Genomic DNA, 13,900 nt, shown 5'->3' on the forward strand with positions numbered 1-13,900 from the left:
ATACTGGAGGAACCCGATAAGTTATATGGCTCTTTTTACACATGTCCAGTAGGGGCGGGTCAGAACGTTACAACACCAAACAATACAAAAACACGATAGTGTAAAAAGTACAAGGTAAAAAAAATCACCCAAACACATACAAATTAAACTAAACCATCCCCATTCTGTCAGACAAAGGCCACTGAGTATAGGAAAGATAAAATCCCTTAAAAATATACAAAACTAAACAGTTTTATCTTACCAGGTAAAGGCCACTGAACTATTATCTTCTTTTTTCAGAAGCGACCTGGCCACAAGTGATAGTTCAACGAAGTGGCTTATCATGTGGAAATGTATTGCAGCAAAATAATCTAAACTTGACACAGGGCTCAAGTTTTGGGTGCGTCCTACTTTCTTTAGTGTTGCTAGACTCACAAAAATACTCGTGTAAATAATTTAATGAGAAATAAATAAATAAAGCACAAACCGATAGGACTGGAATTTTTTTAATTCGCTTTACAACAAAGTTAAGGAATTTAACTGAGATATAATGGAGAGTTCAAAGAACATAGCAAGTCTGGTGTAATTTGTAATTGTATTAATGCCAATATTTAGAATTTCTAATCTCCGAGAATTGTAAATATTTAGGGGCATTCAAAAATGTTTAGATCTCCACTTGTGCCTCTCGTGTTTATTCTGATGGTTTGCGTTTTCAATTTAATCTCATTGAGGCTCGTGTTATTTTCTGTCGAGTAAAATTAAAGTTAAAGGTGTACGTACGGTAGCCCTGAAATGTATTGCCCAAGCCACTGCTGGTGGAACGATCTCCACAAGAGGGAGCCCTAGAGAAATGTAATGTAACTGGAAATGTGGATTTTCTCCCCAACACACTGGTGTGCTGTACTAGTAACGAATTGGCATGTTCTGTTTACGTGACAAACCTAGTTATTGCAGAGTACTGTGCGTTTTCTACTGTACTGGTCATGTGGTTGCTTCAGTGGTTGAGGATATATGGGTCTCCCCCATCCCCCACAACCCTGCCCCTCCACCCTCTCACCCTTCACCACCCCCTCCATTCCCCCACTACCCCTCCTCTCCATTTCCCATTGGTCTCCCCTCCAGCCACTACCAGGCCTAGTCATAGTCAACCCGCCCCTCTATCTGCATATGAGGAGTGGGGGGGGGGGCGTTATAGCGAAGCCGCCCCTCTTTAGCCCTGCCAAGCGTTAGTCACACAATGACAGAATGACAGACCTGGGTGTTTATACATATTTCTATATATTCAACGTTTTATGTACATGAGATTAATCATGATGGATATTGATGAGGTGTTACATGCTGAAGATCTCTTGGAAGACAACATTTCGGGTGAACTGACGATCATCATTCAGAAGCAGTCCTTGTTGACGATTTTGGTGTATGCAGACTTTCACGTTGCTGTGACTTCTGGAGCGAGAAAGTGCCACGTAGAACTGTCCGTGTGAGAATGCGGCGGTCTTCAGATTGATTCCGAAATTATTAAAAGTTTGTCCCTATGTCTTGTTGATAGTAATTGCATAAGCAGGAATGACCGGGAACTGTCGTCGCTTCAAGACAAAGGTAAGAGTAGTGTCGGTTGGAGCCAGATCGATTCAAGGAATAAAGACCGTGTCGCCTCGGTTGCACTCAAATATGATTTCAGCTGTGATGAAATTGCACTGGAGACTTGTGACAATCAATCGCGTTCCGTTGCACATTCCCTTCTTCGCATTCAGATTTATCAGCAGCCTGATTACAATGCATTTCCTTAGCAGCAGAACGTGCGGCAGCATACCTGAAGGTGTCTGATCGTTGAGAAACTCAACTGAAAAATGCATAGCATCGCTGGGATCTTGGGAGACTACGGAATCAGCGCTATAATATATATCTGGATTTCCTGGGATGAGACTTATGATCTGTCGATTAAGCTCGAGTGTTTGCTTGTTTGTTGAAGACACGATCACTCGTTTCGCCAAGTTTTCGACCAACAATTGAAGGATCTCAGTTCTGAAGATTTCACCAATAAGATTGGCGTTCGTCATCATTTGTAGAGGAATTTGTATGATTTTGTCGTCGACTCCTGGAATTGGAGCGCCATTTCCTGTTCCAACTTGCAGAAGCCAAGTATTGTGGTCTTCTTGTCCTTCGCTACGCATGTTGGTCGTGAGAGTGAGATTCAAGAAATGTCTCCACAGCGGACTCGATTTTATGGACGTCTAAATGATGTCCGTTCTTGTTCCTTGTGGCACGACTGGCAGAGTTTGACGGAAATCTCCTCCAATGATGAAAGCTTTTCTTCCAAACGGTTTCTCGTTCTGCACGATTTTGTGAAAAAGCTTATCAATGCAACGCAGTCCATGCTTTGGAAGCATCGTGATTTTGTCGATGATGAGTTTTGGCTGTGCGAAGGACTTGCGCTTCAGGTGAATGCGGTCGCATTAACGAAACGGAAGTGTCGAATAGTGGATCTGGAAGCTTGAATCCACTGTGAGTTTGAAGATTTGTGCAACCAAGTCCAGCCAATCTGATGACTGTTCTCCTGGATGTAAGTTGGTGACGATTTCAGACCAATTGGGATTCGCTGTCATGGTAAGAGATCTGGTACACCCCATTTGTGGAAAAATTACAGCATCATTGCAACGCTCGTGCATATTTCGAGGAGATCCTTTTCATAGCTGAATGGCAAGATGACTGCGACGCCGGCTGCAACTTTCACGTTGTTGGCAAGATTAGCGACGTGATCAGCGAGTCCCTGATATTGCTCCGCACGAAGTCGTTGTTGATTTTGTTTGATGAAGTTGAGATTGTTGGCTTCCACTTGCAGATAGGAATCGACCAGCCATTGCTGCGTCAATTTTCCAGCGCTCATGACTGGGTTGAAGCAGTGGCGAATAGCAGTTTGTGCTGCTTTGTACTGCAGCATGCTGACGTTGGTTCGAACTCTATTGATCTGCACACCTTCGTAGGCTTCGCATTGCCATGTTGGCTGCCATCCTGTTTGACCGTATGGAAACAGCAGCGTATACGTCATCGGATCCATATTGGGACTCAAGATGTTGATGAACGGCTGATTCGGATCTTCTGGATTTCGTGGATAGATGTGAATGTCACGATGAAACGGAGGCTCTCCATCTTCGTTGACAAACACCATTGCAACTTCATTCAATGTTGGAGCATTGTAGCGTCGTTGATCTGATGGACGATCTCGTCGAAACGCCATGTTCACAACAGGAAGTGCTGTCGATGATGTACAATTGCACGTACTGCGGCTGTTGATTGTTGAGCGCCTGGAGATGTGATATCCGGTGGTAAGTTTGTCCCTGAACCTTGAACACATACGGTCCACGTCCAGACAGATCCACGATCTATTCTCCCATCGATGCAAATGAGAGAGCATTGTTGTAAGATCTGATGTGGTCACGGAAATGTGTACGACTTGGTGAGTTGTCATCTGACATGAGTTGACGGAGAAATTCGGGATATTCCAGCTCGACTCCGTTCTCATCTTGTGGCTTCGACAGCTTGACTTTTCCTTTTCGGCAGCAGCTTGTGAACGTTCCATCTGATGGGACGCTCATCCTTAAAGTTCTTTGAATCGCAGAATTGGCAGATGAAACTCAGCGGGCCGCAATCGTGAGCATGAACTCGTTCCTCTATAAAGTGAATCGCTTGATCGCGAATCATCTGGCTGTAAAGCTCTTGAGCTACACGGTGCGCTTCGGCGTCAACTGCTCGTCGTGCTTGCGATTCTTCAGGCGTTTCCACTCCCGTGCTGCACGCTTTGACTCGGCATTAGCTTCTCGTCGTGCTTGTCGCTGCTCCAGGGATTCTTGTTCTCGGGCTTTGCGATGGGCTTCGGCGTCAGCTGCTCGTCGTGCTTGCGATTCTTCAGGCGTTTCCACTCTCGTGCTGCACGCTTTGACTCGGCATTAGCTTCTCGTCGTGCTTGTCGCTGCTCCAGGGATTCTTGTTCTCGGGCTTTGCGATGGGCTTCGGCGTCAACTGCTCGTCGTGCTTGCGATTCAGGCGTTTCCACTCTCGTGCTGCACGCTTTGACTCGGCATTAGCTTCTCGTCGTGCTTGTCGCTGCTCCAGGGATTCTTGTTCTCGGGCTTTGCGATGGGCTTCGGCGTCAACTGCTCGTCGTGCTTGCGATTCAGGCGTTTCCACTCCCGTGCTGCACGCTTTGACTCGGCATTAGCTTCTCGTCGTGCTTGTCGCTGCTCCAGGGATTCTTTTTCTCGGGCTTTGCGATGGGCTTCGGCGTCAACTGCTCGTCGTGCTTGCGATTCAGGCGTTTCCACTCTCGTGCTGCACGCTTTGACTCGGCATTAGCTTCTCGTCGTGCTTGTCGCTGCTCCACGGATTCTTTTTCTCGGGCTTTGCGATGGGCTTCGGCGTCAGCTGCTAGTCGTGCGTGGTATTCTTGAGGCGTTTCCCGTTCTCGTGCTGCACGCTGTGACTCGGCATGAGCTTCTCGTCGTGCTTGTCGCTGCTCCAGTGATTCTTGGTTTTGGGCTTTGCGATGAGCTTCGGCGTCAGCTGCTAGTCGTGCGTGGTATTTTTGAGGCGTTTCCCGCTCTCGTACTGCACGCTGTGACTCGGCATTAGCTTCTCGCCGTGCGTGTCGCTGCTCCAGTGATTCTTGGTTTTGGGCTTTGCGATGGCCTTCGCTGTCAGCTGCTAGTCGTGCATGGTATTTTAGAGACATTTCCCGTTTTCGTGCTGCACGCTGTGACTCGACACGAGCTTGTCGGATCCTGTCTAGAGTTTCTTGGCTTTGTTTTTGAATCCATCTCTGCTGTCTTTCTCGATTTAGCCGTCGTTTCTTTGTTGCTGGATGTTCGGCTCCATCCATCGTCTACAAAATATGTTTGTTTGTCAGATTACATTTTTTAATAACTCACCTTCAACTACTTATTCACTTAATGTCTTGAGACACGATCGGATGTACGGCTGATAGTTAAGTTTGATTAAAAAACTTAAAAAGAACGCGGACGGCTTTGCTGTACTTGAGGACTTTCAATAATTCTAGATTTGAAACTTTCGTAACTGCAAGGATTCATACTCTTAGGTTTTTTTTCGGTAAAGTCACGTAGGTAAAAATACATAATAAAAGTAATAGAAATAATAATAAAAATAAATCACGTTTCGGAGGCAACACAAGTGTCCGTCATCAGGTGGGACCATCACAGCTGAATTTACTGTATCAAGTGAGGAAAAATCCAAGAGACAAGCCCTTAAATACGTTAAAGGGGGGGGGGGGGGGAGGGGCTTATCTGAATGTGGTTGCCGGGGAGTGGCGGGGGGGTGGCGGGGAGTGGCGAGCTTGTATTTAAGGGCTTGTCTCTTGGATTTTTCCTCACTTGATACAGTAAATTCAGCTGTGATGGTCCCACCTGATGACAGAGACTTGTGTTGCCTCCGAAACGTCGTAATTTATTATTTATTTCTATTATTATTCCTATTATTTTTATTATTTATTTTTATTTTTACCTACGTGACTTTACCGAAAAAACCAAAGAGTATGATTTTCAATATGTCGAATAAGAGCGGCGTTACGCGGCTTTCACTTAAAACTTTCACTCTCCAGACCTTAAATTTTGATTTAAAGCTTTCGTGACTGCAGGGATTCATCTTCTTGGTTCTTTCGGTAAAGTCACGTAGAAGGGAAGTAATAAAATAATAAAAATAAAACATAATAAAATTATTCCCACGACGTTTCGGCCACAACGCAAGCAGAGTCTGAATGACTCTGAATGACTCTGTCGCCTCGACGGACCTGGTTTTCACCTGAGGATGGCTGCTTGCGTTGTGGCCGAAACGTCGTGAGAATAATTTTATTATGTTTTATTTTTATTATTTTATTACTTCCCTTTTACGTGACTTTATCTCCAGACCTTTTTGACGATCTCGCGATGTAACTTTAATGTGAATGAATGTAAATGTACTTTAACTTTAGTTGTGATATTTAAATTCACTTCTAAGAGCTATGATTTCTTAATCACTGAAAGAACTGTTAGGATGATTTGGCACTTGTGATATAAAATAAATGATAAAAAAAACTTGCGTAATTTTGCCTCAAACATAAAACGGCGCTTTCAAAAGTTGTAGATATTTTTGAAAATTGAGAAAAAAAATTACGGCAAAAAATTATTGTAATTTGATGCTGATTAAATTTCGATTTAAAGCTTTCGTGACTGCAGGGATTCATCTTCTTGGTTCTTTCGGTAAAGTCACGTAGAAGGGAAGTAATAAAATAATAAAAATAAAACATAATAAAATTATTCCCACGACGTTTCGGCCACAACGCAAGCAGAGTCTGAATGACTCTGAATGACTCTGTCGCCTCGACGGACCTGGTTTTCACCTGAGGATGGCTGCTTGCGTTGTGGCCGAAACGTCGTGAGAATAATTTTATTATGTTTTATTTTTATTATTTTATTACTTCCCTTTTACGTGACTTTATCTCCAGACCTTTTTGACGATCCCGCGATGTAACTTTAATGTGAATGAATGTAAATGTATTTTAACTTTAGTTGTGATATTTAAATTCACTTCTAAGAGCTATGATTTCTTAATCACTCAAAGAACTGTTAGGATGATTTGGCACTTGTGATATAAAATAAATGATAAAAAAAACTTGCGTAATTTTGCCTCAAACATAAAACGGCGCTTTCAAAAGTTGTAGATATTTTTGAAAATTGAGAAAAAAAATTACGGCAAAAAATTATTGTAATTTGATGCTGATTAAATTTCGATTTAAAGCTTTCGTGACTGCAGGGATTCATCTTCTTGGTTCTTTCGGTAAAGTCACGTAGAAGGGAAATAATAAAATAATAATAATAAAACAATAAAATTGTTAAATAATAAAAAAATAAAACGTAATCAGTTTGTATTTTATTATGTTGAATTTTTTTATTTTATTGTTTTATTTATTTTATTTTATTATTTCCCTTCTACGTGACTTTACCGAAAGAACCAAGAAGGTTGATGCTAGTTATAATTTCTGGCGGAATGTCGTGCTCAGATTGTAAATATTGTGGGTTTACTCTCCAACACACCGATTTTGTTCTACTAATAACGAATTGCCAATTTTTTTTACGTGACAAACCTCGCTGATTGGCTGCGTGCCGGGTGGTGGCGGGTTGAACGACACATTTATATCTTACGCGATCTAACAAAACAACTTTAGATGGCCAATTTCTAATCTCACGTTGGTGCCTCTTCCGTGGTCACAAAAAAGTGAGCTCGAAACGTCGCGATTTATTTTTTACCTACGTGACTTTACCGAAAAAACCAAAGAGTATACACAAAGAAACCGAAATTTATTTAGCCCTCATAATGTAGGAGAGATAAAATAAAAGAACGACAATTTGGAGCGCTTACCGAGCGGACAGCCGCGTGTGACGAGGCCGACATTGCAGACGTCACTGGGGCTGCGACTTGTGCCCTGCACAGCAGCGGCAGCAACCCCCCCCCCTTCACCACCAATCAGAGCAGGGCGGACATCTTGGGTAGGGGAACCCGACTGCAAACCGCAGCAGCGCGCCAAGCACGGCAAGCCCTGCCCCCCCAAAACCACGCCCCCCCCGCCCCCACCGCTACCCCCCACCCCCCACTGTCCCCCTCCCCCCGCTCCCACCGGCTCTTCCCACTCCTCCCCCCCACCGCCCCCACCGCTACCCCCCACTGCCCCCCCTCCCACTGCCCCCTCCCCCCCGCTCCCACCGGCTCCACCCACTCCTCCCCCCCACCGCTTCTCCCCCCTGTCCTCACCGCTCCTCCCCCACCGCCCCCACCTGCTACCCCCTACCCCCCCACCGCTTCTCCCCCCCACTGTTCCCCTCCCCCCACTCTCACCGGCTCCTCCCACTCCTCCCCCCTGTCCCCACCGCTCCCCCCCCACCGCTTCCCCACAACTTCTCCCCCTCCCCACTGGCCCCCTCCCCCCGCTCCTCCCACTCCTCCCCCCAGCCCCACCGCTCTTCCCTGTCCCCACCGCTCCTCCCCCACCGCCCCCACCGCTTCCCCCTACTCCCCCAACCGCCCCCCCGCCCCCACCGCTCCCCCCGCTCCCCCACCGCTTCCCCCTACTCCCCCCACCGCCCCCCCCGCCCCCACCGCTCCCCCCTACTCCCCCCACCGCCCCCCCCGCCCCCACCGCTCCCCCTACTCCCCCCACCGCCCCCCCCGCCCCCACCGCTCCCCCCGCCCCCACCGCTCCCCCCTCCACCGCCCCCACCACTTCCCCCTACTCCCCCCCACCGCTCCCCCCTGCCCCCCCGCCCCCACCGCTCCCCCCTACTCCCCCCACCGCCCCCCCCCCCGCCCCCACCGCCCCCCCCCCGCCCCCACCGCTCCCCCCTCCACCGCCCCCACCACTTCCCCCTACTCCCCCCGCCCCCACCGCTCCCCCCTCCACCGCCCCCACCACTTCCCCCCCCCCCCCCACCGCCCCCCACCGCCCCCGTTAGCGACAAACTTCCCTCCCCCGCCCCAACACTCCCCCGCCCCACCCCGCTTTACCCTACGAAAGATGGCGACGGCGCGTCACTACCCCCCCACTCCCCACGCCCCTCCTCCCCCTCTCGTGACGTCACGGCGCCCATATACAAGTTTCTCTTTGGCGTGCGCCGCGCAACGAGGCGCGGGCTTGCGAGAGGCGGCAGGCCGCGAGGCTTCCCCCTCGACATGAAGCCGTGAGTATTCGGCGCTCCGTCTCAACGCCCGTTACCCTTCCCGAACGTTCGACGAGTTAAGAACGACCCCCGGACGCGGGTCAAGTTGCGAGTGGAGTTGTTTTTTTTTAATGAGAGAGAGAGGCAACTTTTTATTTCGCCCCGAGGTTGGTGGTGAGGGAGGGGAGGGGGGGGTGCCGCACGTGCGAGGCCGGCGGGGGGCCGCGGTGGGGAAAGCGGCAGGATAAGTAGGCAAGCGCGGGTTTGTGTGCGCGAACAGGCCGCAGTCCCTTCTTTGCCATCGGGAGTCACAGACTCGAGCTTGCAGTTGAGGAGAGCCGGCGGACCAAGGGCGCGGCCGTGTCCGTCGATACCGGCAGACACTGCTGGAGCGGACAGGGGGAGTCGTGGAGCCGGGCCGGACCCCCACGGCTGTGGAAACAGCACGGCCCGAGTGGCTTGCGGCGTTTGGCTGAGAATGAATGAAGAAATGGGGGCTTCCCCAGCGTTTGGAAATCTCGGGACCCCGCAGCGTAATCTCGCCAAATGTCAAAAGCTAAACGGATGGGGCCCCGGCTTTGGTGTCACGGCGCCTGCGTGGGTGGTAGCGACATCGGTGCCATGCCGGCCTACGAGGGGGGTGGCGTCTTCGGGAAGGTTCATAGAGGGCACGCTGAGCGCCATGGCTGGAATTCGGCGTTTTCTTGCCGCAGTTCTGCTGATAAGCACCACGCTGTGGTATCACATACAGAAGCCTTGCCCACCCCGTAGACGCAAAGGGAATCCGCCTGACTGATTAGAACTGGGAATGTACTTGATGGTCCAGGTGAAGTTCTGGATCCATCCGTGGCCTTGCCATATTTCCACTCCCCACAGTAATGGTGCATACGTTGTCCCTCCACCTGTAAGGGTTTGAGTGTGTGCGTAATTAAAACCATGTACTGCACTTTGTTTTGCTCTACCTGTACTTTTATCATGCTGGAGACCCCTGGCTTGTTGGTGAATGTGGTCCCAAGACCGGTTCACATATCATTGGCTGGTCTTAGCCGTGGCTGAAAAAAGGTGACCTGTATGCCAAACGTGTTTTCAAATCACAGATGTTTCTTGAGCTTTTGCCGATTCCCACTTTTGCTTTCAGGTGATGAAATATGAAGGGTCGCCTATTCAGTTTTCATGTATGGTTTGGGTTTCTGACTTTATTCGTTTGGGATTAGGGCCTGGGTTTAGAAGTTTAGGCGAGGGAATTGGGGGTTAGTGATTGTGTGCGAAAGATTAATTTCCTAACCACGCATACTCCGAATACGCCCATCTCTGAACCTTTATAAACAGCTCGCCCTCAGAGGCTAACCTCCCTGTTCCTGATGACGACTGCTTGTGTTGCGATCGAAAGGTCGTGATATTTTTATTAAATGAATTTTATTCTTATTATTATTTTTCTATCTACGTGACGTTACCGAAAAAGAACCATAGACTATAAAAAGGTGTACCGTGTTTATTTCCATAGAGCTATTTTCTGACACATTGGTAGATTGGTTCAGTGGCCTGTTCTTATTTCTAAAGACCTGGTCTTTTACTATACGCCGGCTAAACGCATTTAAAGAGAATGCAATTTAAGAGATTGAAATCACTAGTCATTGTGTTGACATGTAATAGTACATGCGAGACATTAACTGTAAATAATATTGTTTTTCAAATGGTAAAGTACAACTTTCCCCTTTACACATGCCTGGTTTGACACACAGGTTCCGTACAGAGCTTGGGGAGGTAACCCCACACAACATAAAGCAACTTAAGCGGCTAAATCAGGTCATCTTTCCAGTGTTTTACAACGACAAGTTTTATAAAGATGTTCTGGAAGTTGGCGAACTGGCGCGGTTGGGTAAGTGTTCGTATATGCACCCTACATTTCAGAAGTGACCAGTATCCTTGTCATCTCTTGGTTGAGCATACAGCTTTTACTAATTTCAGTGGCTTGGAATTTCTGCGTTTGCTTGTGCATTGGGAAATATAATGCTTATGACGCTGTATGTGTTTGTGTAACCCAGCATACTTCAATGACATTGTGGTGGGTGCGGTCTGCTGCCGGGTGGATTTCTCCAACAACCAGAAGCGCTTGTACATAATGACGCTAGGATGCCTAGCGCGTTACCGTCGGCTTGGAATTGGTAAGCAAGATATCGTGCACATCAACTGTTACACACATTTGCATTCCTACTGCACGTATTAAGCGTGCCTACGACTAGAGTAAATCACTTGGAATGTGCCTGGTCTCATCAGATCTTGGAAGCGAAGCAGAAATTTAGCCTGACTAGTAATGGATGATTGGACACTCATCTACAAACAGGCTGTCATAGTCTTGCAGGGCTTCGTGGTGGGCAGCAGAGGGCATTGCATCAAAATACATTGTTCTACTGTACTTGTATGCTTCCACGTTTATGCTCCTCGCACTGATCAGCATAGTGAAGTAGTGTGAAATTACCCCTATGACCTGCATGGTGTGGGAAGTTCATCACCTAGCAGTGGATTGACAAAAAGGAATGTACATATGAACCTTATGGCGGTACCCTGGGGTTCCATAGTACCCCGGCTCTCACATGATGTCCGTGATGCAGTCATTTTTAGTCTGTTGATGGTCGGCGATACGGCAATTGACTCATCTTGACGAGCTGTACACGATGCATCACTATGGTGCATACGAGCGTTCAGGGTTTCGGTGCAATCGCGTCCTCGCTTTGTTTCGACATTGTGGAGTAGCACTGATTTCGGATTGATTTGTACCCCAGTCGTGGAGTTAAGTAGACCCCTGTAAAAAATAGTGTCCCGGAAATAAAATGAAATTGTATCGGCCATTTTGTATTATCTGGTACCCCGGGTTACCGCCATAATGATTATATGCCCATGACATGACTAAGTACTGTTTATGCAGTACTGCAAAGACACATTTGTACTTGAACCACATTGTTTACCATGATAATGCTGCAAAAGGGAGATGCATTGTTTACTGGTAAATTATCTTGTGGTATAGTGTAATTTGTGAAATTAAGTACTTTAAATAAATACAAATCCAGTCCATGTTTTCTTATAGCACCGTTTTCATAAAATACATTGAATTAATGGTCTTGGTTGTTTCTACAGGAACAAAAATGTTGAATCATGTGCTGGCCATTTGTGAGAAAGATGGAACGTATGACAACATCTTCCTGTGAGTGCCACACGAATCTTCATACTGTCTAGTTTACACGGATGAGCTATTTGACTCTTTCAGCATGAGACTTCAAATCCATTAAAGTTGCTATGAGTAGCCGATAGCAGAAGGAATCATGCTTTGTTATAGGAATTGAACATACACTTACATTTATCAGGCACTATTCTGCCTGAACTAATTAATGCAGTATATATTATGGTTAGCACAGTCATATTTGCATTGATGTATGTACTTTTTATTGCATAACACCTAAGGTTTAAAGTATTAATGCCTTAACTTTTCTTGTCAGTCCATCCACCTGTCTAACATGCTATCATAACTCTTATAAAGATTATCCAATATAAATTAAGTTTTATTGTAAAGTTGTTGAATATAGAAAACTGGCCAAATGAATTATAAAATACCAGTGCAAAATCGATTCTTTGGCCAAGGCGATGTCGCACATGTACGTGCCGCGCCTTACTCATATCATTCCGCGTGATGTAATCTCGTGCGGCGCTGAAGATTTGTTATCACAAATTCAATACATCCCAAGTACAAAATGTACGTGGGAAAGCATTGCAGAAGCCATCGCGTTGGCATGACATTTCATCCCCTCGTTTACCTTCTCTCCATAGACACGTGCAAGTAAATAATGAGTCGGCCATGCGGTTCTACCGCGAGTTTGGCTTCGAGGTGCTGGAGACAAAGGCGCAGTACTACAAGCGGATCGAGCCGGCAGACGCTCACGTGCTGCAGAAGACGTTGCGGGGAGCTCCCTCTGCTCGGGGAATCCTGGCCCTGGGCCCGCCGCACTCTACGTCTCACGTAGCAGAGCGGGAGGATGGGCAGGAGGCACAAACTTCAGCACACCACAGCAATGGCAGTTTAGAGAATGAGAAGTGACTGGGTTTGGCCGCAGGAATCTAACGTGGGCATGTGTGTGTTTGGGTTTAAGTTGATAGGACATATTAGCATGCCATATCAAACTATGGGGTGCCCTGCTGTGTGACTGCCTTGGATGCAGTTCTGTAAAAAATGTAAACGCATTGCACAGCCTCCCATTTTAAACAACAATTTGGTTGTGCCTTTCAAATAATGCTTTTACATGTTAACTTATGATCTATATTTTTTCATTGAAGGAGCAAAATATGTCCTATTGACCTGGTTTTAGGTGGGTTGTATTGTTGGCAATGGGTTTTATTGATTGACCATGGAAGATCGTTTTCTATGGGTCATTTGGATCAAGTGAATGCAAGAATTAGGGCTGCAGAATTTCTCGAGCTCCAACTACATTAAGGATTGCTGCTTTGTTGATGCAAAGAAGTGGGACATCAGGACCCGCCAACCGTGTTGGAATGAATACACACTTGAATTACGATGGTGGACATTCATGATCAATTGAAAACTCACTGTTCCAGAGAAAGTACAGATGACATTTGCCTGGAATCTGTAGGCTGTTGCTTTTACCTTCATGGAACATCCATCAACAACTACAAGCGGATCGGATGAGAACGGTCTTTTAAGTAACTGATTTAAATCCAATTATTTCCAAGTCACATCAGAGATTACATGTTGAGGTTGCCTGTGAGGTGGCACATTTGTTTGGAAATGAATTGATGTTGCTGAAAGAGTAAAGACTGCTATTTGTTTTTGGATTCAATATTAAAACTGCATTTCCACAATTTGTTTTTGTATTGGAGTTTTTTTACTGGTTTCTAGTGTATGAAAAATAGAAATTTATCATAGATTATCCTTTTTTTGACATGCATATGGTGGGCACTATGGGTGCATATCTGCTTACCTTTGCATGTTATGGCTATCTCCACAATCCTACATAAATTAACAGATGCCATTAATTTTCTACCATTTGCATGGTTACACATTTTAACCACTCGTTTATCGATACTAGCATGAATGAACCCTCGTGCAAAATCCAAAGAGCTTACGGAATTTATACGTTGGAAGTGCTGCTTAGTGCTGTGTCTTCATGGTATGTCCTCGGCACACTATCCTTGTCTTGAGGTTTATTGTAAGT

The 13,900-nt window shown here is 46.6% G+C and overlaps 2 protein-coding genes across 2 annotated transcripts; one reads left to right on the top strand and one right to left on the bottom strand.

The window, feature by feature from the left end:
* Window positions 1–3,701: 3,701 nt before the first annotated feature.
* Window positions 3,702–8,693, bottom strand: LOC133341944 (uncharacterized protein C05D11.13-like). The gene is given in 5 exon segments (XM_061550786.1): window positions 3,702–3,900; window positions 4,302–4,858; window positions 7,185–7,222; window positions 7,225–7,247; window positions 8,614–8,693. Coding segments are annotated over 5 exon segments (897 nt in total).
* LOC133342049 (N-alpha-acetyltransferase 50-like) lies at window positions 8,567–13,547 on the top strand. Its single transcript, XM_061550950.1, has 5 exons — window positions 8,567–8,699; window positions 10,421–10,557; window positions 10,724–10,843; window positions 11,814–11,880; window positions 12,501–13,547. Exons 1-5 carry the CDS (start codon window positions 8,692–8,694, stop codon window positions 12,766–12,768), a joined length of 600 nt encoding a protein of 199 aa, XP_061406934.1. The 5' UTR covers window positions 8,567–8,691; the 3' UTR covers window positions 12,769–13,547.
* Window positions 13,548–13,900: the final 353 nt, after the last annotated feature.

This window comes from Lethenteron reissneri, chromosome 13 (assembly GCF_015708825.2).
Source record: "Lethenteron reissneri isolate LAM-NWPU_2019-01 chromosome 13, ASM1570882v1, whole genome shotgun sequence".
NCBI lineage: Eukaryota > Metazoa > Chordata > Hyperoartia > Petromyzontiformes > Petromyzontidae > Lethenteron > Lethenteron reissneri.